The 27,164-nt window shown below is 41.0% G+C and overlaps 2 protein-coding genes across 3 annotated transcripts in view; both read right to left on the bottom strand.

Annotated features, from left to right (window-relative positions):
- Positions 1-9,626, bottom strand: part of LOC130276014 (solute carrier family 26 member 6-like) — a 61,324-nt gene extending 51,698 nt beyond the window's left edge. The window contains exon 1 of one of the 2 annotated variants that reach the window (XM_056524806.1): positions 9,164-9,626. The gene's annotated coding sequence lies outside the window, so the exon portion shown is untranslated. The remainder of the gene's footprint in view (positions 1-9,163) is intronic. The other variant, XM_056524802.1, reaches the window with a different exon arrangement.
- An 11,305-nt stretch (positions 9,627-20,931) lies between these two features.
- The window catches only part of LOC130276015 (solute carrier family 26 member 6-like), a 45,975-nt gene continuing 39,742 nt past the window's right edge, over positions 20,932-27,164 (bottom strand). Inside the window, exons 13-18 of the mRNA XM_056524807.1 lie at positions 23,923-23,992; positions 23,190-23,282; positions 22,982-23,098; positions 22,453-22,644; positions 22,313-22,367; positions 20,932-21,384 (exon numbers count right to left, since the gene is read on the bottom strand). Coding sequence (XP_056380782.1) covers positions 21,233-21,384; positions 22,313-22,367; positions 22,453-22,644; positions 22,982-23,098; positions 23,190-23,282; positions 23,923-23,992 — 679 coding nt within the window. The 3' untranslated portion in view covers positions 20,932-21,232. The remainder of the gene's footprint in view (positions 21,385-22,312; positions 22,368-22,452; positions 22,645-22,981; positions 23,099-23,189; positions 23,283-23,922; positions 23,993-27,164) is intronic.

Below are 27,164 nucleotides of genomic sequence, written 5' to 3' on the forward strand. Positions count from 1 at the left end.
TAGTCCATGCAGACGCACTCATAGTTTGTTCTGGCATACGTTCACTCAGTTAGTCCTGTGCATACGCGCAAATAGTTCTGTGCTTACGCTTATGTAGTTGCCAAGCGCACTCGCTCATAAAGTCGTGTGCATTCACTTACTTAGTCTGTTCCATGGACTTGCTCTGGTAATCGGTTTAAGTTGTTCAGTATTTCTGCTAGTAGTTATTGTGATGTACATATTTGATAGTTGGTGCATACACTCGCTCGTGTAGTTCATTCCAGCTCACGTTCATATGCTTTGTGCGGAACAGGCTCTCGCATAGTTTGGTCGATGTATGCGGTCAAGGTGTCTGGTGTGGACACGTGGTCTGGGTGTTATTGATGAACACATGGTCTGGTTGGTTTGCCGGGCCCACGTTCAGTGTCATGTGCAGCATATGTGCCAAGGAGTTATGCTTGGTATATGCTTACGGTATTCATACTCGGTACATGTTCATATACATTCAGCACATACGTTACTTTGTTGAGGTTTTCAATTTCGGATTGACCAGTCACGTCTACAGGTCGGTCCGGACACAACCTGTCACGGCTTCAGGTTGGCGACAGTGTCATCACATACGTTGTGTTTAGGTAGCAGTTGGGTTAGGCTACAGGTATAGCTTTATTTTCGGATGCCACGTATTTACGTCAATCATGGTTACGACCTGTCGTGGCTTGGCGGTGATACTTTTAGTTTTATAGTTAATTAAGTTTCAGACCTGTCACGTCTACAGGTCGGTTCAGTTACTACTCGACACGGCTTCGGGTTGACGACAATGTTATGTGTTTTCACAAGTTCATTAGCATCAGGGGCCACGTATATACGTCAATCATGGTTACGACCTGTCGCGGCTTGGCGGTGATACTTTTAGTTTCGTAGTTAATTGAGTTTTCAGACCTGTCACGTCTACAGGTCGGTTCAGTTACTACTCGACACGGCTTCGGGTTGACGACAATGTCATGTGTTTTCACAAGGTCATTTAGCATCGGGGTCATGCATATAGCTTGGTTTCAGTTGAAGTTTGGCTGTCTTAGCTTCAGTTTGATCATTATTTTGGTTATACATTGGTTGAGTGTCATGATCAGGCTTGCCGCATGAGTGGTGTCATCACCTGTCACGTCCACAGGTCGGTTACAGTTACAACCTAACGCGGTTTTAGGTTGACGAATAGGTAGTTATGTTTTATGTACATATGCACTTGGGATTAAGCATACGGTCAGGGTTTGGTTTGTAACATGTACTCGGAGGAGCTTACACACACACTTTACTTTCCTACTTGGTTTTATTGAGTTTTGCCACTCTTCTCTTCATCTAGCACGATAAAGTTATACCTAGCAGTGGTTCAGCTTCACATCTCATTGGCACATTCCGACTTGGCCTCCTTGTTTCATTCGATACAGTTAAAGCGGAGCTGAAAGGTGCGCTAAGGATCCAAGCCTTCGTCCCGTCAGCCTTTGTCGGCCGACTCGTTCAGACAGTTAGTAGATGTTCTAGACAGGACCCCCGTTCAGCTACAAAGATAGTCTGTGTTGGAAAGCAGCTTTATTTCTGGGTTACTATGGCTTCCTCAGACCTGGTGAGTTCTCTAGTAAAACGAAAAATGACATTTGTTGGAGACTGAGCCAACTGATATGGAATTCCGATCACTATTAGCTTGAGTTGAGCGCTACCAAAACATCGTTACCCGGGCAAGTCGTTACCATATGCTGCTTTTCCACATTTCATTTCATAGGTAGTGCCCGGTTTGTCTGCTACGTGACCTGTTGTTCACACGCCAGGGAACCAGTAGGTCACAGCCGTTATTATTATTCTGAAGTTTTGCTCTCACCACTCCGCAATTCGTTAAAGTACGCATTTTAGTGATATGCTTTGGGGGGTGACTTGGCTGTGATATCTGGACACCCCCTTCGCATCAGGTGCCTCCTCATCAGCATCACGTCAGGGGATGCCAGCCCGTGTGATTTGTAATTTGAGTCGCTGAAGTCTAGCTCATACATGCGCCCATCCCCTATCCAAAGTCTGGAAGGTCCCAGGCTTTCCAGTTTCTGGTTCTGTAATGTTGTCTTATTTCATATAGCGTTTTTGTTTCAAATATTGAAGTTTTGCCCTCTATTTTATTCAGGTGTACCTACACGCGGCAGTATATGGCACAACTCAGACTGCCTGTTAGTTTGTATATCAGTGGTTAGGCAGGTACGCTACGCATTTGAGCCACCGATCACAAGTGTGAAGGCTGACGCAGTTAGCCTGTATTTGTGAGAGGGGGCGGGGTTAATCACTATAAGAACCCGCGGTGCCCCTAGCACAGTACGCCGCGGGTTCTTCACGTCCCACCCAACCCCCCCTCTTTTAAAAGATTAATTTAATCTCTTAGGAGTCTTTTTCTATCTAAGGTATGCCCTCTATTTTATTCAGGTGTACCTACACGCGGCAGTATATGGCACAACTCAGACTGCCTGTTAGTTTGTATATCAGTGGTTAGGCAGGTACGCTACGCATTTGAGCCACCGATCACAAATTCTTTTATATGACTGTATACCCATGTATGTCTGGCTTTCATCTGGGTGAGGTTGTTAGACATTTTTTACTTCCTTAAGGCTCGTTCACACAGGCGGACTTGATTGCAAGCGTGCATCGTGTTTCCCGCTGCAAGTTTGAATGAGGGCAGGCTGTCTGCGGAAGATTTTGACATGTTGTTCCGACATGTGGGAAAAAAAAGATTGCACTGGGTCCTACTCCTGAGATTTGCTGTGATCACGAGTTACAGCCAGGCAAAGTTTTCGCCAGCTCTCGCCTTACTCCCTCCACTCATTCCTGATCGCAGCAGGTCTCAGGAGTGCGCCTTATGCAATATATAAAAATGAAAAAAAAAATGTAGAATCAGCGCACCACTTCTAAAGTCCAGTACGCATACACCGGGACAATGTACGAGGGAGCACGGAGGAGCACACTCAAGACGGTTCTCGAGGAGAAGATTCCAAACAAAAAATAGGTGTAAGCCAGCTCCCCTAAAAATGTAAACTTGAATTCATCTAGTTCAAATACATGTGCTCATGTGTTTCGAGCACATGGATTTTAACTAGATGAATTAAAGTTTACATTTTTAAGGGGAGCTGGATTGCACCTATTTTTTCTTATACGATATATACTTATGACAAAAGTTTAGTCAAATGACAGAGACGCTTTAAGTGTCTGTCGCACACAAATCTGGCGAATGTCATTCTCCACTTTTCCACTGCCATTGATTAATAGGAGGGAAACTTTTACTAAGGCTTTATTCATATTGGTGTATATTTTGGGAATATTCTTCAGTTTTATACTTATTCTTTTGTAGAAGTAGCAGGACTCTATTATGGCCTCTGTCATGTAGTCTATGTTCAGCATATGCTTTGTGAGCTTTCCCCACACATACACTCAACATGTTCACCAGAGCACACTGTGAACAGAACCTAATATATTAGGGTACTGCATTAATAGGAAAAAGGACTATAGAGGTGAGAGGCTGCAATATAGGGTAAAATGACCAGTTTGTCACATTTGGAAACAACAGTGTTTAGGCTTTGTAGTGTGACATCACTATGATTATTATACATGAGTTGTGATGCTGTGTTATCTCTGTAGTGTGACATCACTATGATTATTATACATGAGTTCTGATGCTGTGTTTGTTATCTCTTTAGTGTGACATCACTATGATTATTATACATGAGTTGTGATGCTGTGTTATCTCTGTAGTGTGACATCACTATGATTATTATACATGAGTTCTGATGCTGTGTTTGTTATCTCTGTAGTGTGACATCACTATGATTATTATACATGAGTTCTGATGCTGTGTTTGTTATCTCTGTAGTGTGACATCACTATGATTATTATACATGAGTTCTGATGCTGTGTTTGTTATCTCTGTAGTGTGACATCACTATGATTATTATACATGAGTTCTGATGCTGTGTTATCTCTGTAGTGTGACATCACTATGATTATTATACATGAGTTCTGATGCTGTTTATCTCTTTAGTGTGACATCACTATGATTATTATACATGAGTTCTGATGCTGTTTATCTCTTTAGTGTGACATCACTATGATTATTATACATGAGTTCTGATGCTGTTTGTTATCTCTGTAGTGTGACATCACTATGATTATTATACATGAGTTCTGATGCTGTGTTATCTCTGTAGTGTGACATCACTATGATTATTATACATGAGTTCTGATGCTGTGTTATCTCTGTAGTGTGACATCACTATGATTATTATACATGAGTTCTGATGCTGTGTTATCTCTGTAGTGTGACATCACTATGATTATTATACATGAGATCTGATGCTGTGTTATCTCTGTAGTGTGACATCACTATGATTATTATACATGAGATCTGATGCTGTGTTATCTCTGTAGTGTGACATCACTATGATTATTATACATGAGTTCTGATGCTGTGTTTGTTATCTCTGTAGTGTGACATCACTATGATTATTATACATGAGTTCTGATGCTGTGTTATCTCTGTAGTGTGACATCACTATGATTATTATACATGAGTTCTGATGCTGTGTTATCTCTGTAGTGTGACATCACTATGATTATTATACATGAGATCTGATGCTGTGTTATCTCTGTAGTGTGACATCACTATGATTATTATACATGAGTTCTGATGCTGTGTTATCTCTGTAGTGTGACATCACTATGATTATTATACATGAGTTCTGATGCTGTGTTTGTTATCTCTGTAGTGTGACATCACTATGATTATTATACATGAGTTATGATGCTGTGTTATCTCTGTAGTGTGACATCACTATGATTATTATACATGAGTTCTGATGCTGTGTTATCTCTGTAGTGTGACATCACTATGATTATTATACATGAGTTCTGATGCTGTGTTATCTCTGTAGTGTGACATAACTATGATTATTATACATGAGTTCTGATGCTGTGTTTGTTATCTCTGTAGTGTGACATCACTATGATTATTATACATGAGTTCTGATGCTGTTTATCTCTGTAGTGTGACATCACTATGATTATTATACATGAGTTCTGATGCTGTTTATCTCTGTAGTGTGACATCACTGATTATTATACATGAGTTCTGATGCTGTGTTTGTTATCTCTGTAGTGTGACATCACTATGATTATTATACATGAGATCTGATGCTGTGTTTGTTATCTCTGTAGTGTGACATCACTATGATTATTATACATGAGTTCTGATGCTGTGTTTGTTATCTCTGTAGTGTGACATCACTATGATTATTATACATGAGTTCTGATGCTGTGTTTGTTATCTCTGTAGTGTGACATCACTATGATTATTATACATGAGTTCTGATGCTGTGTTATCTCTGTAGTGTGACATCACTATGATTATTATACATGAGTTCTGATGCTGTGTTATCTCTGTAGTGTGACATCACTATGATTATTATACATGAGTTCTGATGCTGTGTTATCTCTGTAGTGTGACATCACTATGATTATTATACATGAGTTCTGATGCTGTGTTTGTTATCTCTGTAGTGTGACATCACTATGATTATTATACATGAGTTCTGATGCTGTTTATCTCTGTAGTGTGACATCACTATGATTATTATACATGAGTTCTGATGCTGTGTTATCTCTGTAGTGTGACATCACTATGATTATTATACATGAGTTCTGATGCTGTGTTTATCTCTGTAGTGTGACATCACTATGATTATTATACATGAGTTCTGATGCTGTTTGTTATCTCTGTAGTGTGACATCACTATGATTATTATACATGAGTTTTGATGCTTTTTGTTATCTCTGTAGTGTGACATCACTATGATTATTATACATGAGTTCTGATGCTGTGTTATCTCTGTATGATGACATCACTATGATTATTATACATGAGTTGTGATGCTGTGTTATCTCTGTAGTGTGACATCACTATGATTATTATACATGAGTTGTGATGCTGTGTTATCTCTGTAGTGTGACATCACTATGATTATTATACATGAGTTCTGATGCTGTGTTATCTCTGTAGTGTGACATCACTATGATTATTATACATGAGATCTGATGCTGTGTTTGTTATCTCTGTAGTGTGACATCACTATGATTATTATACATGAGTTTTGATGCTGTTTGTTATCTCTGTAGTGTGACATCACTATGATTGTTATACATGAGTTCTGATGCTGTTTGTTATCTCTGTAGTGTGACATCACTATGATTATTATACATGAGTTCTGATGCTGTGTTATCTCTGTAGTGTGACATCACTATGATTATTATACATGAGTTCTGATGCTGTTTATCTCTGTAGTGTGACATCACTATGATTATTATACATGAGTTCTGATGCTGTGTTATCTCTGTATGATGACATCACTATGATTATTATACATGAGTTGTGATGCTGTGTTATCTCTGTAGTGTGACATCACTATGATTATTATACATGAGTTGTGATGCTGTGTTATCTCTGTAGTGTGACATCACTATGATTATTATACATGAGTTCTGATGCTGTGTTATCTCTGTAGTGTGACATCACTATGATTATTATACATGAGTTCTGATGCTGTTTATCTCTGTAGTGTGACATCACTATGATTATTATACATGAGTTCTGATGCTGTGTTATCTCTGTAGTGTGACATCACTATGATTATTATACATGAGATCTGATGCTGTGTTATCTCTGTAGTGTGACATCACTATGATTATTATACATGAGTTCTGATGCTGTTTATCTCTTTAGTGTGACATCACTATGATTATTATACATGAGTTCTGATGCTGTTTGTTATCTCTGTAGTGTGACATCACTATGATTATTATACATGAGTTCTGATGCTGTTTGTTATCTCTGTAGTGTGACATCACTATGATTATTATACATGAGATCTGATGCTGTGTTATCTCTGTAGGATGACATCACTATGATTATTATACATGAGTTGTGATGCTGTGTTATCTCTGTAGTGTGACATCACTATGATTATTATACATGAGTTCTGATGCTGTTTGTTATCTCTGTAGTGTGACATCACTATGATTATTATACATGAGTTCTGATGCTGTGTTATCTCTGTAGTGTGACATCACTATGATTATTATACATGAGTTCTGATGCTGTGTGTGTTATCTCTGTAGTGTGACATCACTATGATTATTATACATGAGTTCTGATGCTGTTTGTTATCTCTGTAGTGTGACATCACTGATTATTATACATGAGTTCTGATGCTGTGTGTGTTATCTCTGTAGTGTGACATCACTATGATTATTATACATGAGTTCTGATGCTGTTTGTTATCTCTGTAGGATGACATCACTATGATTATTATACATGAGTTGTGATGCTGTGTTATCTCTGTAGTGTGACATCACTGATTATTATACATGAGTTCTGATGCTGTGTGTGTTATCTCTGTAGTGTGACATCACTATGATTATTATACATGAGTTCTGATGCTGTTTGTTATCTCTGTAGGATGACATCACTATGATTATTATACATGAGTTGTGATGCTGTGTTATCTCTGTAGTGTGACATCACTATGATTATTATACATGAGCTCTGATGCTGTGTTATCTCTGTAGTGTGACATCACTATGATTATTATACATGAGTTCTGATGCTGTGTTATCTCTGTAGTGTGACATCACTATGATTATTATACATGAGTTCTGATGCTGTGTTATCTCTGTAGTGTGACATCACTATGATTATTATACATGAGATCTGATGCTGTTTGTTATCTCTGTAGTGTGACATCACTATGATTATTATACATGAGTTCTGATGCTGTTTATCTCTTTAGTGTGACATCACTATGATTATTATACATGAGTTCTGATGCTGTTTGTTATCTCTGTAGTGTGACATCACTATGATTATTATACATGAGTTCTGATGCTGTGTTATCTCTGTAGTGTGACATCACTATGATTATTATACATGAGTTCTGATGCTGTGTTTGTTATCTCTGTAGTGTGACATCACTATGATTATTATACATGAGTTGTGATGCTGTGTTATCTCTGTAGTGTGACATCACTATGATTATTATACATGAGTTCTGATGCTGTGTTATCTCTGTAGTGTGACATCACTATGATTATTATACATGAGTTCTGATGCTGTGTTTGTTATCTCTGTAGTGTGACATCACTATGATTATTATACATGAGTTCTGATGCTGTGTTATCTCTGTAGTGTGACATCACTATGATTATTATACATGAGTTCTGATGCTGTGTTATCTCTGTAGTGTGACATCACTATGATTATTATACATGAGTTCTGATGCTGTTTATCTCTGTAGTGTGACATCACTATGATTATTATACATGAGTTCTGATGCTGTGTTTGTTATCTCTGTAGGGCAGTGGTCTCCAACCTGCGGACCTCTAGATGTTGCAAAACTACAACTCCCAGCATGCCCGGACAGCCAACGGCTGTCCGGGCATGCTAGGAGTTGTAGTTTTGCAACATCTGGAGGTCCGCAGGTTGAAGACCACTGTTGTAGTGTGACATCACTATGATTATTATATTTGAGTTCTGATGCTGTGTTTATCCCTGTAGGGTGACATGGCTGTTTTCTTACTCTGATATTACTGTACTACTGCACTGTGACATCACTTTATTTACTATCTCTGCACTAGGACATTACTGTGTTTATTTTACCTGAACTGTGATATCACTTTGTTTTTATCTCTGTAGTATGACATGAGTGTGTCTGTATTGTGCTTGTACTGTGATATACATGTATGATATTTTTGGGCGTATTATCCCTGGCATTTCTGTACCTGTATAGTAAAGGCTATAATTTAATAATTTGCTGATAATGCATTTCTATAAAATATAAGTGAACCTTTGATTTAAAGACTACTATTGTGCAGTGTGTAATCCCTACAATGCCTGTGCAGCATATACTAGGCCTCAGCACCTCCTTATCTCTGTATACTAGGCCTCAGTACCTCCTTACCTCTGTATACTAGGCCTCAGTACCTCCTTACCTCTGTATACTAGGCCTCAGTACCTCCTTACCTCTGTATACTAGGTCTCAGTACCTCCTTACCTCTGTATACTAGGTCTCAGTACCTCCTTACCTCTGTATACTAGGCCTCAGTCCCTCCTTACCTCTGTCACAGACTCTTCTGCACTCAGACGCCTCATGTCCTCAGTATCCTCATCTCCTCTGAATTAGAAAGCGTCTACAATCTCACGTTTCCCCTGTAACTACGGTTCACAAAGAAGGATTGGAGGAGTCCCAGGATCCCTTCCTGTTTGCAGGCACAGGATGTAACATCTTCTTCGCCCTCCTCTGGTTGTTTAACCCACTAGCAGCTGTTAGAGTTCAGTTTACACAAGCGGGTAGACAGTGTGGCCTTGTTCACTAATGCTGTAAAACGTTAGATTTTTCCATTTACTTTTCGCTGCAGCTCGGGGTAGGAATTTTATACATTTTAAAGATGCAACTAATAGAAATGGCCATAGAACTATGTCTATTGCAGCTGCTCGTTTTCACATTATTTTTTAAGACCTTTTAATGCTTAATTCCACTGCAATAACATATTAATAACTGCAGACATATACAGAATGGGGGAGATTTATCAAAACCTGTCCAGAGGAAAAGTTGCTGAGTTTCCCTTAGCAACCAATCAGATCGCTTCTTTCATTTTTCAGAGGGCTTCTCAAAAATGAAAGCAGCAATCTGATTGGTTGCTATGGGCAACTCAGCAACGTTTCCTCTGGACAGGTTTTGATAAATCTTCCCCAATATCTCTCTATTGTGTGATTACATACGGCTAATAAAACACATGCTCTGGTCCCAATAATCTATTTTATCTATCTATATATATATATATATATATATATATATATATATATATATATATATATATATATATATATATACCGTATATATAAACTCAACGTGTGTATGTATGTGTGTATGTTCCAGCATCACGTCCAAACGGCTAAAGATATTAACATGAAACTTGGCACACATGTTACTTATATGTCAACAACAAACATAGGATAGGTGATTTAACCCTTACTCACCCCCATTTGCCAGGGGCGGGGTTTATGTTTAAAGTCCCATACAAGTCAATGGGAAATATATATTACTGCATAACTTCCAAACGGCTGGAGATATTTCGATAATACTTGGTCACATGTTACTGATATGTCCACTTAAAATATAGGATAGTTAATTTAACCCTTAACTACCCCCATTTGTGAGGGTTGGGGGTTTTGTTTAAAGTCCCATGCAAATCAATGAGAAATGTATGTTCTCACATAACTTCTGTACGGCTGCAGATATTTCAATACCTGGTCGCATGTTACAGGTCGGAATATGAGGTCAAGATAGGAGGTCAAGATATGAGGATGGGATAGGAGGTCGAGTTAGGAGGACGGGATAGGAGGACCGGGATAGGAGGACCGGGATAGGAGGACCGGGATAGAAGGTCGAGATAGGAGGACAGGATAGGAGGTCGTGATAGGAGGTCGAGATAGGAGGACGGGAAAGGAGGACGGGAAAGGAGGACGGGATAGGAGGACGGAATAGGAGGTTGGGATAGGAGGTCGGGAATTGAAGTCAAAAGCTTCCTCCTTTGTTTATTTTCCTCCCCAACAAGGATTAGGAAGGAAAAACCAGGCAACGCCGGGTACTCAGCTAGTTCCTTATAAATTGTAAGTTGTCACAAGCAGGACCCTCACTCCTCTTGTTTGAATACATGAACATTCTTTTGGTGGATCCACTCAGAAATGCATTGTCGTCTATGGGGATGGTAATACAGTCTGCGCGGTCCTATCGATGACTGTTGTCGGCCTCGGGGTCTCCAGCTGAAATTTTGCCAACAGATTTCTTTGCGTGAACCCTAGCCTTAGTGTATTATATTGTAATGTTTATTTGTCTTTATTAGTACTCTCAGATTTGTTGGTGATATATAAAGTATTATTATTTCTATTAATAATAATAATAATAATAATAATATTACTATTATGTTATGGTGGGCATTAAGTAGATAAAAAAATGCATTTGGCAGTCAGACTAAAGCTAATTTTAAAAAATATTACAAAAGTAAATATTTCTGTATGAAACTTTTATCACATCAAATCGTTTTTTCAATATGATAAAAATATTGCACCCACTATATTGTCATCTCCTGTGTTTTGAGTTTAGGTATCTGGCAGCAGACTTGGGTTTTGTGCCTGGGGAGTGGATCAATCCTAAGTTTTTGTGTGAATCTGAGCATTCCAAAGTTTATTTAAAGGGGTACTCTGGTGGATTTTTTTTTTTTTTTTAAATCATCTGGTGCCAGAAAGTTAAACAGATTTGTAAATTACTTCTATTTATAAATCTTAATCCTTCCAGTACTTATCAGCTGCTGTATGCTACAGAGGAAGTTCTTTTCTTTTTGAATTCCTTTTTCTGTCTGATTACGGTGCTCTCTGCTGCCATCTCTGTCCGTGTCAGGAACTGTCCAGAGCAGGAGCTAACCCCTATAGCAAACCTCTCCTGCTCTGGACCTGAGATGGACAGAGGAGTCAGCAGAGAGCACTGTGGTCAGACAGAAAATAAATTCCTGTGGAGCATACGACAGCTGATAAATACTGGAAGGATTAAGATTTTTAAATAGAATTTACAAATCTTCATGAAAAGGAGGATGTCCTGGCACTGTCAGTGATTCTCTATATCGCACAATAGGTCTCCCTCTGCCAGGCAGGTGACACTCAGCCTATGCTGTATGCAACAGGTGTTTGGTGCTACACGATGTCAAACAGAATTCTAACACAGCAGCAGCAGAAGAAGGAAGTCATCGGAGCACTCACCTCGGACACCAGGTATAGCGTGCAACGAAAGTCTTTTATTTCATCTTTCCAAAGCTGAATACAAAAGCAGGGAGGAGGAGATGTACAGGTGCGGGTGGACTGCAACCAGTGGGCGACGGTCCGTTATCGCGCCTTAGCGCTTCGTCAGGCCCCTTCCGGTAGGTTTGTTACAACCAGGTAAGTACAAAAGACAGAGGGAGGGGTCACATTACCACACCCACAGAAACAACCAAGTTTAAATGAACTCAATAAGTGCCAGTGACTAAATAATGAAAAATACCAAGTCTGAACAAGGAGCAACATCAGCGATGTGGAAAAAACCTATGGAGGATTAAATCAAAGCAGCGCACGGAGTTCATTGTAATCATTTAGACCAAGGGGGCCTGTTGCATTAAATGTAAATTATTACAATGAACTCAGTGCGCTGCTTTGATTTAATCCTCCATAGGTTTTTTCCCCATCGCTGATGTTGCTCCTTGTTCAGACTTGGTATTTTTCATTATTTAGTCACTGGCACTTATTGAGTTCATTTAAACTTGGTTGTTTCTGTGGGTGTGGTAATGTGACCCCTCCCTTTTGTACTTACCTGGTTGTAACACACCTACCGGAAGGGGCCTGACGAAGCGCTAAGGCGCGATAACAGACCGTCGCCCACCGGTTGCAGTCCACACGCACCTGTACATCTCCTCCTCCCTACTTTTGTATTCAGCTTTGGAAAGATGAAATAAAAGACTTTCTTTGCACGCTATACCTGGTGTCCGAGGTGAGTGCTCCGATGACTTCCTTCTTCTGCTGCAGCTGTAATTTACAAATCTGTTTAACTTTCTGGCACCAGTTGATATAAATATAAATTATAAAAGAAAAATAATGTTTTCCATCGGAGTACCCCCTTTAAGGGACCGTTTTCTGTATGTCTGTGCATCTGCAGGTGATATTGGGGGAGATTTATCAAAACCTTTGTAGAGGAAAAGTGCAGTTGCTCATAGCAACCAATCATATAGCTTCTTTCATTTTTCTTCTTTTAAAAATAAAAGCAATCTGGTTGCTATGGGCAACTGCACCACTTTCCTCTACACAGGTTTTGATAAAGCTCCCCCATTGTGTGTAGTGTCTGTGAGATTCCTGTTTGTTTGGATGGTGTAGCCATTATCCAGTTTGTAACTCGTGGTCTGTGCTGATAGTTTGCACGTGTCTTTGTTTTTTTTTTTGTCTGAGTGATTTTGTACGTTTGTGTTGGACCTAAACGTGTCCAACACAACTTGTGCTCCGGCCACTCACTCTGGCTGTGAGCGCATTGTCCCCTTCTCTTCCCCAGCCAGCGGGGCTGGGATTCGCAGTGCGGGATGCCCTGCATGTGAATCCCAGCCCGTCGCTCACCTCTGTCCTCTGCTGCTTCCTCTCAGCTGCGGCACGCGTGCCCCCGCCTCCTAGGGTGCACGGGCGCCGGAGCTCTAAGATTTAACCCTTTAAGGACCCAGCCAATTTTCACTGTAGGACCCGGCCATTTTTTGCACATCTGACCACTGTCACTTTAAGCATTAATAACTCTGGAATGCTTTTACCTTTCATTCTGATTCCGAAATCGTTTTTTCGTGACATATTCTACTTTACGTTAGTGGTAAAATTTTGTCAATACTTGCATCATTTCTTGGTGAAAAATTCCCAAATTTGATGAAAAAATTGAAAATGTTGAATTTTTTTTTAACTTTGAAGCTCTCTGCTTATAAGGAAAATTTATATTCCAAATAAATTATATATTGATTCACATATACAACATGTCTACTTTATGTTTCCATCATAACGTTGACATGTTTTTACTTTTGGAAGATATCAGAGGGCTTCAAAGTTCAGCAGCAATTTTCAAATTTTTCACAAAATTTTCAAAATCAAAATTTTTCAGGGATCAGTTCTGTTTTGAAGTGGATTTGAAGGGCTTTCATATTAGAAATGCCCCACAAATGACCCCATTATAAAAACTGCACCCCCCAAAGTATTCAAAATGACATTCAAAAGGTTTGTTAACCCTTTAGGTGTTTCACAGGAATAGCAGCAAATTGAAGGAGAAAATTCAAAATCTTCATTTTTTACACTGGCATGTCCTTGTAGACCCAGTTTTTGAATTTTTACAAGGGGTAAAAGGAGAGAAATCTTCCTAAAATGTGTAGCCCAATTTCTCTCGAGTAAGAAAATACCTCATATGTGTATGTCAAGTGTACGGCGGGCGCAGTAGAGGGCTCAGAAGGGAAGGAGCGACAATGGGATTTTGGAGAGTGAGTTTTTCTGAAATGGTTTTTGTGGGGCATGTCGCATTTAGGAAGCCCCTATGGTGCCAGAACAGCAAAAAAAAACAAACACATGGCATACTATTTTGGAAACTACACCCCTCAAGGCACGTAACAAGGGGTCCAGTGAGCCTTATTACCCCACAGGTGTTTGACAAATTTTTGTTAAAGTTGGATGTGTAAATGATTTATTTATTTTTTTCCACTAAAATGCTAGTTTTCCCCCAATTTTACATTTTTACAAGGGATAATAGGACAAAATACCCCCCAAAATTTGTAACCCCATCTCTTCTGAGTATGGAAATACCCCAAGTGTGGGCGTCAAGTGCTCTGCTGGCGCACTACAATGCTCAGAAGAGAAGGAGTCACATTTGGCTTTTGAAAAGCGAATTTTTCTGAAATGGTTTTTGGAGGGCATGTCGCATTTAGGAAGCCCCTATGGTGCCAGAACAGCAAAAAAAACAAACACATGGCATACTATTTTAGAAACTACACCCCTCAAGGAACACATCAAGGGGTACAGTGAGCCTTAAAACCTCACAGGTGTTTGACGACTTTTTGCTAAAGTCGGATGTGTAAACGGCAAAAAAAAATTTTTCACTAAATTGCTGGTTTTCCCCCACATTTTATATTTTTACAAGGGGTAATAGGAGAAAATGACCCCCAAAATTTGTAACCCCATTTCTTCTGAGTATGGAAATACCCAATGTGTGGACATCAAGTGATCTGCTGGCGCACTACAATGCTCAGAAGAGAAGGAGCACCATTGAGCTTTTGAAGACAGAATTTGATTGGAATAGAAGTCGGGGGCCATGTGCGTTTACAAAGCCCCCCCTGTGGTGCCAGAACAGTGGACCCCCCCACGTGACCCCATTTTGGAAACTACACCCCTCAAAGAATTTAATAAGGGGTGCAGTGAGTATTTACACCCCACTGGCGTTTGACAGATCTTTGGAACAGTGGGCTGTGCAAATTAAAAATTACATTTTTCATTTTCACGGACCACTGTTCCAAAAATCTGTCAGACACCTGTGGGGCGTAAATGCTCACTGTACCCCTTATTTCATTACGTGAGGGGTGTAGTTTCCAAAATTGGGTCATATGTGGGGGGGGGTCCATTGTTCTGGCTCTATGGGGGCTTTGTAAACACACGTAGCCTTCAATTCCAGACAAATGTTATCTTCAAAATCCTAATGGCGCTCCTTCTCTTCTGAGCATTGTAGTTCGCCCGCCGAGCACTTTACATCCACATATGGGGTATTTTCTTACTCAGAAAAAATGGGGTTACAAATTTTGGGGGACTTTTTTCCTATGTTTCCTTTTGAAAATGAAAAATTTTGGATAACACCAGCATTTTTGTGAAATTTCTTTTTTTTTCCATTTTTACATCCAACTTTAATGAAAATTCGTCAAACACCTGTGGGGTGTTAGGGCTTATTATACCCCTTGTTACTTTCCGTGAGGGGTGTAGTTTCCAAAATGGGGTCACATGTGGGTATTTATTTTTTTGCGTTTATGTCAGAACCGCTGTAAAATCAGCCACCCCTGTGCAAATCACCAATTTAGGCCTCAAATGTACATAGTGCGCTCTCACTCCTGAGCCTTGTTATGCGCCCGCAGAGCATTTTATGCCCACATATGGGGTATTTCCGTACTCAGGAGAAATTGCGTTACAAATTTTGGGGGGCTTTTTTTTCCTTTTAACACTTGTGAAAATAAAAAGTAAAGGACAACACCAGCATGTTAGTGTAAAATTTTCAATTTTTTTACACTGACAGGCTGGTGTAGCCCCCAACTCTTCCTTTTCAAAAGGGGTAAAAGGAGAAAAAGCCCCCACAATCTGTAACGCAATTTCTCCCGATTACGGAGATACCCCATATGTGGCCCTAAACTGTTTCCTTGAAATACGACAGGGCTCTGAAGTGAGAGAGATCTATGCGCATTTGAGGACTAAATTAGGGATTGCATAGGGGTGGACATAGGGGTATTCTACACCAGTGATTCCCAAACAGGGTGTCTCCAGCTGTTGCTAAACTCCCAGCATGCCTGGACAGTCAGTGGCTGTCCGGAAATGCTGGGAGTTGTTGTTTTGCAACAGCTTGAGGCTCCGTTTTGGAAACACTGCCGTACAATACATTTTTCATTTTTATTGGGGGGACAGTGTAAGGGGGTGTTTATGTAGTGTTTTACCCTTTATTATGTGTTAGTGTAGTGTAGTGTAGTGTAGTGTTTTTAGGGTACATTCACATGGGCGCAGGTTTACAGTGAGCTTCCCGCTAGAAATTTGCGCTGCGGCGAAAAATTTGCCGCAGCTCATACTTGACGCAGGGAACTTACTGTAAACCCGCCCGTGTGAATGTACCCTGTACGTTCACATGGGGGGGCAAACCTCCAGCTGTTTCAAAACTACAACTCCCAGCATGTACTGACAGACCGTGCATGCTGGGAGTTGTAGTTTTGCAACAGCTGGAGGCACACTGGTTGGAAAACCTTCAGTTAGGTTCTGTTACCTAACTCAGTATTTTCCAACCAGTGTGCCTATAGCTGTTGCAAAACTACAACTCCCAGCATGTACTGATCACCAAAGGGCATGCTGGGAGATCTAGTTATGCAACAGCTGGAGGGATCGCAACTACAACTCCCAGCATGCCGAGACAGCTGTTTCGGCATGCTGGAATTTGCAGTTTTGCAACATCTGGAGGGCTACAGATAGAGACCACTGCACTGTGATCTCCAAACTGTGGACCACCAGATGTTGCAAAACTACAAATTCCAGCATGCCCAGACAGCAAACTGCTATGTGGGCATGCTAGGAGTTGTAGTTTTGCAAGATCTAGAGTGCTACAGTATAGAGATCACTGTGCAGTGGTCTCTAAACTGTAGACCTCCAGCTGTTGCAAAACTGCATCTCCCACCATGCCCAGCAGTTGTCTGGGCATGCTGGGAGTTGTAGTTTTGCAACATCTGGAGGGCTACAGTCTCAAACTGTAGCCCTCTAGATGTTGCTAGGCAACTTACCGGCTTCCGTCGGATCAAGGGAGCCGTCCTCTTCTGCTGCACGACCTCACCGCCCGCGCCGATCACCGCCGCCGATCCCGCCCCGCAGCTTCCACCGACGGGTAAGTGGATCTTCGGCGCCGGTCCCTGTCGGTTTCCCCATCCTGCCCCGCCTATTGTGGGTGGGCAGAACGGGGAAAACGAAAGTAAACCCCCCCGCCCCTGATCTGCTATTGGTGGTTGCGTCTAGACCACCAATAGCAGAGATAGGAGGGGTGGCACCTCTGCCACCTCACTCCTATCGCTAGAGGGGGATCATGGGTGTCTTAGACAACCGCGATCCCCCTTATATTCCGGGTCACCATAGACCCATATGACCCGGAATCGGCGCAAATCGCAAGTGTTAATTCACTTGCGATTTGCGCCGATCGCTGACATGGGGGGGTCTGATGACCCCCCTGGGCATTTGCACGGGGTGTCTGCTGATCGATATCAGCAGTCACCCCGGCCCGGTCCCCACCCGGTGCGTGGCGGGGACCGAAATTCCCACGGGCGTACAGGTACGCCCTGGGTCCTTAAGACCCAGGTACAGAAGGCGTATCCATACGCCCTAGGTCCTGTACGCGTTAAAGGGCCATAATTATCCGTTGCACCTATCACACTTTTATAAGTTTCTACACCTCCCACATATCCCTGCTGGATCTTTGTTGCCCTAGTGCCTGAGAGAAAGCGTTCCTGTGTGTTGCCTTGCCGGTTTCTGATCTCATTGTTTCATAACCTGACATTGGGCTCCTTTGCTGCTGGCCTTCTGACCTCCTGCTACGTTCCTGACTACGCTCCTGTGCCTAATGCCCTGCCTTCTGCTATCCTGCCTTGAACATCCTCAGCCGTCTGTGTGATCGAGGTCGTGCCAGGGGTAGCGACCTGGGTGCCGCCTGCCGCTGTAAGTCCATCTCTCTATGTGGCGGGCTCTGGTGAAAACCAGTGGCACCTTAGACCCCGCCCCCTGGTAAAGCCTGTGTTATCTGCCACACAGGTCCAGCGGATCCACTACCACTAGTGTTCCTGTCTACTGAACCGTGAGTGTTACAATGACTGTTATGGAACAAATTTGTTTGTGAAAAATATTCCTCCTATCATTTATCAACCCAAAGAATAGTTGTTCCTTTATATAGCACATTCCTGCTTCTGCCTTCTACAGCCACACATTTTGAAATGTTGCTCCATTATTCCTGCCAGTATTTCTACTACCATTCTGCTGTGTCAATGTGGTAAGTAGTTGTCTATAGTCTATAGTTCTGACTGATACACACACAAACACTCACTTACATATGCATATGTTCTTGTGCGATTACTAGTGGGTCATCTATCCAACTCCTAGAGGCAACTGAGCATTGGTACAGTGGCGTACTTATGGAGAGGCTGGGGGACAGGATAAGGTTGGACCACCCAACCTAGGTGCCCCTAACCTAGGGGGTGGCAAGTCCCCCATATCCACTGGACCTAGTGGATAATGGGGGTGATTTTTATGCGTGTCCAAACCACCCACATTATAATCCACTTACTAACCAAGGAATTCAGGACACTTCTACCAGAACCCCAGGTCAGAACCCCTAAGGTACAGCAGGAGTGGATAGTGACTTCTGCTCTGGCAACATTACACGTCATTCTTACTCCTCCACCGCCTGCATCTGAGTGAACTAACTGCCTAATTGGTATGATTGCCTGATTACTAGGGAATACCTGCCTACCCTGGGATTGTCTGCCTATTAAGGGGATAACTGGCTGCTTGGGATTGCCTGATGACTAGGGGTTCTACTGCCTACTGGGGGTTTTTCCTGGCTGCTAGGAGGCTAACTGCATACTGGTGAGGGGAAATTTTCTGCCTGCAGAGGGGAATATCTGCCTATAAGGGGGTTTGGGGGGGACTCCTTGCTTACTTGGGGAGCAACTTTACTAACTGGGGGGACTGTCTTGCAAATATTGGATCTGCCCCAGGTGCCAAATACTCTAGAAGGGGGCTACTGTAGTTGAACATTATTTCTTCAGCCCAGCAATCTGCTAATATTGTTACAATGACAGGTCAAGGTCCGACCTCTTGATGCCCACAATTCCTGAATAAGAAGGGGATGCAGCACTGCATTGCTTGAGTAGGGACATCTCACTATTCTTTGCACAATAGGTGGCAATGGCACAGCTGTGCATAGGAAACACAGGGGGGTGCTGTTATAGTCCTATCTACCTTTTAGTCCCAGGATTTGTGGGTGGGTCCCAGATGTTGGACCCCCATGATCATGAAGTGCTGGTATATCCTAACTATATACTATCACTGTAGAAGATGGGAATACCACTTTAAATATGCCTTTAGTCTTTTTAGTTGTTTTTGGATCAATATTTACACCATATTTTGAGCAGGATCCATCATTTATCATTATGCAAAGGTAGGTTAATTATTTAGGGCATGTTTTGTGTTTTTTTTGGCCACTTTGTAACTTTGCTTTGGTCAAAATAAACAAACCTGAGGCACACAGATATTATTTTAATTTCATATGTTGAAAAAACAGAGCTGTCAGTACACGTGAAGGCATTGTGTGGGCAGCACACACAAAAGGGGTTGCATTAGATTACATAATATGGCTAGTTTTCCCAGAAACTGCACCGTTCTTGTCAATAGGATTTGTGTGACTTTCATCTCCATACACAGCCCTCTGAGATTATAACATTACTGTATGTGGTAGCCCAGTATGGTATGGTGTTTCCCCATACCCTTCTCCTGCCCTGTCAGGCAGAGTCCCTTTATGTCCCCAGGGTCCCCTGCAGTGTTATCCCCTATGTACATATGTTATATGTTAAAAGTGTAATGTTTCTTTAATTACTGTGACCATGTGCTTGTTACCCAGGAGGCACTAGTGACCAGGTGACCCTTCAAGTGACCTATGGGCTTTTTGCTAGACACCGCTATAAAAACCAGGGGTGGAGCTACAATTTCTTTCTTCCAACATTCTTGCTTATGCTGAGGTCCAGTGCAGTTGTTTCAGTGTGTGTGTCCAGAGCATTGGAGGCCTCAAGCCTAAAGTCTGCAGCCACAAGTCAGCTCAAGTAAACTCAAAGTCATCTTCATGTCAATTGTCAAGTCTTCTATATAGTCACTGTGGCCTGCACTAAAGTGTCTCTATATACTGCAAGTCCCAGCAAGCCTGCGAGGTCCCCTGTGTCACTGGTCCCCTCCTTGGCTGTAGTGTATAGACTGTATCACCTGTCTACCCTCAGTAAAGTTACCGTTGTCTGTAACTTGGCGTCAGTGTCTTCTTTGCCCCCGTGCCTAGCCCAGGACCAGCGGTATACCTTCGAGTGGTTAAGGCTAAACCACACCCTGGCGTCACAACAAGAAGGGGTTAAATGATGTGCATACACAGTATTTTGAAAATGTTCAGGTGTTTTTTCTGGCATTTGGACTGCTTTTTTGAGCAAACCATACGTCTACAAAATGTGCTAGAAAATCTTCCGAAAAATTAACATTTTTATGGCTGAAAAGAAGTCCCTTTGAACAAAGTTTTACATATGTTATAATTCAATTTAATATTGTAATAGAATATTGAGATATAAAACAGACATTGTTCTGACATTTTTTTTTTTTCAAAATGAGTCTCAAAAAGCGAAGTGTGCACATAATTAAAAGGTTACCTGGCATTTTTAGACTCCTAGTAGCTTCTATATACATATAAGACTGATATGATGCAGGTAGAGGGTTTATGTTTATTTTATGTGAAATCCTCTTTTGTTCTATAGAAAAGAGCCAGAAAATGTGTCAAGGCCTTGAGGAAACATGTGGACATGTCAAATGGCAGTCAGGGATTTCATCTTCATGTTGTTGAATGAAAAAAGGCTACAGAACAAATGGTGTGTGCCACTTATGTTCATCTACAGTTGGACTGTATTCTGTAAAAGTTTTGTGTCGCATCCCTAAGTGCTTACATAGGTTCTATACAGAAGAAAGGGTCACTGCTAGAACACAATATGTAAACCCATATACATCTTGCACCCATCTCAGTAGTTTGGTGACCTTATAGACTCCAGAGTATAATCCAGGTCATATTGCAGTTATTTCTGATAAAGAGCTGGACTCGCTGTTTTGCCCACTGGAAATGTACGAAACTGCGTCGTGGATTGAAGCAAAAATTGAGTCTCTTGTGATGTTTCCGTTGAAGAAATTGCTGTTCTCAAGCTGTTGTAGCACAGAGGCTGCAAAAGAAAGAATAAATCTCTTGTCAGTGGTCCTAAATATGGTGTGCAATTTTACCAGCAACCAATACAATTGCTTTATTTTGCTTGTAAATGGAAAAACTAAGAAGCCTCGTGAAGGTGAGCTTCCATATATGCACCTGAGCTCCATTATTGGTTATATATATATATCCATAAACAAACCATGTGAGGAGCCCTTTTATTGCTAGAGAATAGCTAGATGGTAGCAGAGACACTTGAATGATAGTTTGTGGTTCCTCTACTATCTGTTGGATATCAAGATAAGGGAACAGAGGAAATGAAGTAGTCCTCCGTCATAGCACTAGAAGAAAGAAAATTATGGTGGTGCCAGACCTGTCACATAAAGGACACCAGTAGTGTAATGCCCCAACGTGTGTGGACACACTGTGCTTGGCCAAACTTGGGATGGAGTCTAAGTGTTTCCTCTTTATCCTGCTCCAGGATGCTAAAGCTGGACTTCAGCTGCCGGGGAGACATTAGGTCGCTACCCCAAGAGTGGTCCCGGTGGACCACTCTTGCGTTAGTGGCGGCTAGCCAGGCAGGCTAGAAATACAGGCAGATGGGACAAGCTGGTGCTATAGATGGTATTAAAGCAGCAACTGAGTCTGATGAAGCAGAGCTGACTTTGTGGTATAACTCAGCTGGAGCTGTAAGACCAGCAGACCTGGGAAGCTCAAATGCATCCAGGTGGCGCAGTCTTGATCAGCAGACAAAGGCAATGTTATCAGTCCAAGTCATACACAGGAGAATCAATATCAATATGTATTCAGTTGCTCATTTAACAGTGGAACGTTTAAGACAAAGGTATTAAAACTTACTGACATAAGGCTTTTTTAAATTGTGGTGAAAAAAATTCAATATTTGCTAATTTTATCACTAGAATATGGAAACTAATATGGAAACTTACAGGAACAGTTTACAATATATACATATACTTCAACCTCTTGAAATTCCTTGAAAATCTAAAAAAGAAGAAAGAAGGAATAACTAACATTAAGCCCAATACTTTGGGAAAAAAAAGTCTACTTTACACAAAATGTCACTTACATTTTTTAAGATTTTTGTTCCAACTGTGTCTATGAAACTGACAGCTGAAAAGTCCAATATTAAGGAGTGGAAGTCAAGTTTTTCCAAACCTAAAGAGCAGAGGGTAACTGGACTCTGTGGAATGGACTCACTCAGAGTCTTCAGGCTTCCAATAACCTCTTCTTTGTTTGTCAAAAAATCCAATCCGATTCCCTGGACAAATGATAAAGGTTTCAGTGTGAACATGAAACACAAAACCGAACCCTAAGAATTTGCCCTCCCCAGCACGAAAAATTAAATTGATTGTAGTCTCCTGCTGGAATGTGAAAAATCAGGATGGCATGCAACATGGCTGCTCTTATTCTCCCAGTGGATACTCTACTTAAATCAATCCTGTATACTGGATTGGCCTAATTACATTCAGGATCTGTTTAAGATATGTATTGGGTTTAGAATTACAATTGTGATTCAACTAGTTAGTACATGTGAGCGACCCCTCTATAAAACCTGACTGCAGTACCCAATATATGCCCATGGGGACTGTGCTCACCTTTTGTGTTTTAGCCAGAATCATTTTGGCCAGGTTGATGACTTTCTGCAGGCCCTCCTTTCTCTTCTGAATGGCTTTCTTCTTCTTCTCTATCAGTTTGTCCACATTTACTCCAATCTACAATACATGTTTTTCGGAGTCTGAGACTTATGGGAATGACTAGAGACTCAAATGACATTCCTCGTGTTTTAGACTCCAAATCTCTTACCTTCATCTTTAAGGCTTTTGCATACAGTTCTGCATTGGCAAAGTAAATCGGTGAGCTTGTCTGAAAAATCTTCATGCCAGGGATCTCTTTGGCCTTGAAAAAAAAAAGACAGAATTCCCCTTTACACACTTTATATATTTAGGCTGAATAGTTCTTGATGTCTTTATAGATTATAAATCAGGCCATATTCTAATGCCAGCCAATAAATTTCCCAGGGAGACTGTCATGGCTTGACAGAGGGACTTTAGCTGTGGGATATCTACCATAGAGACAGGGTACACAACAGTTATGTTGCCCAAGCTATGGACTCATAACAGTACTGTGAGACTGCCATAACAGCTACCTTCTGCCACGACTAGTTTAATATATGCTATAAAAATCCACATACAGTTAGCTCTTACTAGTGGTGGTGCAGGCAGCCAGAATTATGTAATTTAATCAGAAAAAGAGAGCCCCTGTACAGGGGACATCTCCCTTCCAGGGTGGTTGACCACAGGTCCTCTTTAATAAAGGCATAATACATTTGGTAAAGCTCTCAGTAGAGTGAACTCTGACTTTTTCTGTGTATGCTTGTTGATGATAAGGAAAATGGTGAATTATATACCATTCCGGGTCTGTGGAAAGCAGTATGACATGCCTTATTGGGACTGTAATGGTTTCTTATACCTCATGCAAATTATCTTTATGCGCACACTCCATCTTGGAATATGCATGGGTTGTCATTGTCACTTACCAATGTATTTTCTTCTGCATCCCTGTAGATATCAGATTCAACAACCTGTCCCAGAATGGAGTAATGAGGCCTAGAACAACACACCAGAAACATTGTATTGTGCACATGATGGTTGTTAAATATTTTTTATATTGCAATTGTCATCTAAAAACATACAAAGAATATCACTAGTCATGGTGTGATAGTGTGTAGGGGGTTTTCAGTGAAAATTGTATGGTACTTCTCCCACTTGATCAGCAATAGCTATATAAATCTATATGTAATTGGCTAATCCTAGTGATGGCCATTCTTTTTAAAAACTGGCTACAGGCTATAACAAAAAGAAATCCAGCACCGCTCCAGCACCTCAACTACTCCATTGTCTCCAACGAGGGCAGCTGCAACAATGCCACATACATTTTTCATCTGACAATGCAGCCAATCTTAGGGATCAGCAATCTCTTCCTGCATGTATGGCTTGACAGTGGACACCAAAGCAATAATGGATTTAAGGATGGGGGTTAGTTTTCTTAGAGTATGTTCACACGGCGGAATTTCCATAATCCTGCAGAAATTCTGTTCAGCAAAGCTTGCTGAATGGAATTGCGGAATTCAGCCCAAATTGTGGCAGAATTCTGTGTTATCTAAATACATAATTCAGCTGAAATCCACATTCCTTTTTTATGGGATTCCCCCACGGAATTCCTCAAAATATATAAGACTAGTCTTTTATATTTTGACGGAATGTGGAAAGCAGAATTTCCCCGGCTCAATTTTTCTGCTGTCTAAGACTGCGGAATCCCATTCAAAGTCAGAAAATTACGGAGAATTTATTTCGGAATTGTTCCATCAAATTCTGCCTCGAAATTCCACTGTGTGAACATACCATCCCCTTAGGCTGGCTCCTCGAGCCTGCAGTCATTTAAAAAAAATAAAAAATGTAATCCCATAAAACACCTTTTTAAAGTAATGCCTAGATATCAAAATTTGGGACCACGCCCCCTTTCTCCTGCGGCCATGCCCCCTTTTCGTATTTTTTCTTGTAAAATGGAGGGTTTTGATTTTTTTTTTTTTTTTGGTCGCAAATTGTATCACCGGGAAGGTACGACACAATTTGGGTGCAAAACCCAAGAAAAAAAAAAAAGAGTTGGGATCATGTTAGTAAATAAACCCAAATGTGCAGTAAATTTCCACAGAATTCTGCACAAAAATTTTGTGGTGTATTGGGTTTAGTGCGTGCAACCAGCCTGTCAGTTTCCCTTTTTAATATAAGGCCTAGTGGCCAGAATGAAAATTGCAAGATTTCAAAATTATTTTAGAATATAGATAGTAAAATGGAAAATTTAGAAAAGATATAAAAATTATTTTAAAATACATTTAACCTAAAAACTTTGTTTAAATAATAGGTTATTTTCTGATGACCTATTCTCTGTATAACTATAAAGGCTTAGTGCCTTAGTGCACTATGAGTTACTGGGCTCTGTGATTTCTGTGTATCCATTGTCAGTGTATTGTACATAAAAGGGGACCTTTATCAATGTTGGTTTAAAGGGGTTCTCCGCTGCCCTGCCTTCCAGAGCTCCGCTCGCAGCGTCCGGAAGTTTATTACTCCGAATGCTGTGTGCGGGCTTCCGTGTTTGAGGCCGCCCCCTCGTGCGGTCGCGCCCCCTTCCCATAGACTTTTGTTGAGGGGGCGGGCGTGACGTCACGAGGGGGCGGCCTCGAACACGGAAGCCCGCACACATCGTTCGGAGTAATAAACTTCCGGACGCTGCAAGCGGAGCTCCACAAGGCAGGGCAGCGGAGAACCCCTTTTAAGGTAGAATAGATTTTACCCCTGTTTACTTGGTGTATTATTTGCACAGTTACTAAAAATTTACTAAAAAGGTGCACAGGGCTTGAAAAATTTTGCTCAACCATAGAAACCAGTGGTCTGCAGAGATTGGTTTAAGCTTTGTGCTCTGGCATGTGACGCTTTTGTATGTGTCTTATTAGGTGGTATAGGTTTGCGCCAAAAATCTAGGCTTACAAAATAAGGCGCACATAATAATTAGAGCTCCACTGCAAAAAGTGGGGTACGGTGCACCAAACAGTAGACAACTTTGAAAGATGTTCGAAAATTGTGCAAAAAAAAAAATGGGCAAAAAATGCAGTTGCGCAAAATTTGCAGGGACATTTAGAACATTGAAGTGGTGTAAAGCCAATGATAAATGTCCCCCCAAAGTGTATATTCCTACTTGTTCAAGGATTCATTATCATCACCTTTTATAGCTAGTTCCTGGTCTGCATTCCTTTAACCCCTTAAGGACTCTGCGTTTTTCAGTTTTTGCATTTTCGTTTTTTCCTCAACTTTTAAAAATTACAACCCTTTCAATTTTCCACATAAAAATTCATATTATGGCTTACAGTAATACAGTTAAAATGATATCCTACTTATATAGGTTTGATTTTGTCGTACTTCTGGAAAAAATCATAACTACATGCACGAAAATTTATGCGTTTTAAAAATGTCCTCTTCTGACCCCTATAACTTTTTTATTTTTCCGTGTATGGGGTGGTTTGAGAGCTCATTTTTTGCGCCGTGATCTGAAGTTTTTTATTGGTACCATTTTTGTTTTGATCGGAATTTTGATCGCTTTTCATAAATTTTTTAATGGTGTAAAAAGTGACCAAAAATAAGCAATTTTGGATTTTTTATTTTTTTTGCGCGTACGCCATTGACCGTGCGGTTTAATTAACGATATATATTTATACCATAGGTCGCATTTCCAGATACCAGCTACACGGCTGAGAGCCGTTTCTCTGTATTCACATTCATCCTCCGTTCGGTCTGAGGAAAGTCCTCATTTGGACCGAAACGTTACCATTTTGGATTGCGTAATAAAATTCACATTGATGTGTTCACAGTAGACAGTGTACCAAGTCTTCATTTATGATTATATTTTTATAGTTCTGACACTTACGCACGCAGAGATACCACATATGTTTATGTCTATTTTTAGTTACACTTTTTCTTTATGGGAAAAGGGGGGGGGGGGGGGGTGATTCAAACTTTTATTAGGGAAGGGGCTAAATCAAATTTTTTTTTCACTGCACACACTGATCTTTTACACTGATCACTGCCATGTAATGCATGGCATGCCGCCGGGACAACACGATATGACGCGGGGTCCGCGTTATATCGCGGGAGCCGGCGCAGGACGTATATTTAGGCGTTCAGGGGTTAAAGAGTACCTGTCACTAAATAAACTTTTCTAAACTAA

This window comes from Hyla sarda, chromosome 6 (assembly GCF_029499605.1).
Source record: "Hyla sarda isolate aHylSar1 chromosome 6, aHylSar1.hap1, whole genome shotgun sequence".
Classification (NCBI taxonomy): domain Eukaryota; kingdom Metazoa; phylum Chordata; class Amphibia; order Anura; family Hylidae; genus Hyla; species Hyla sarda.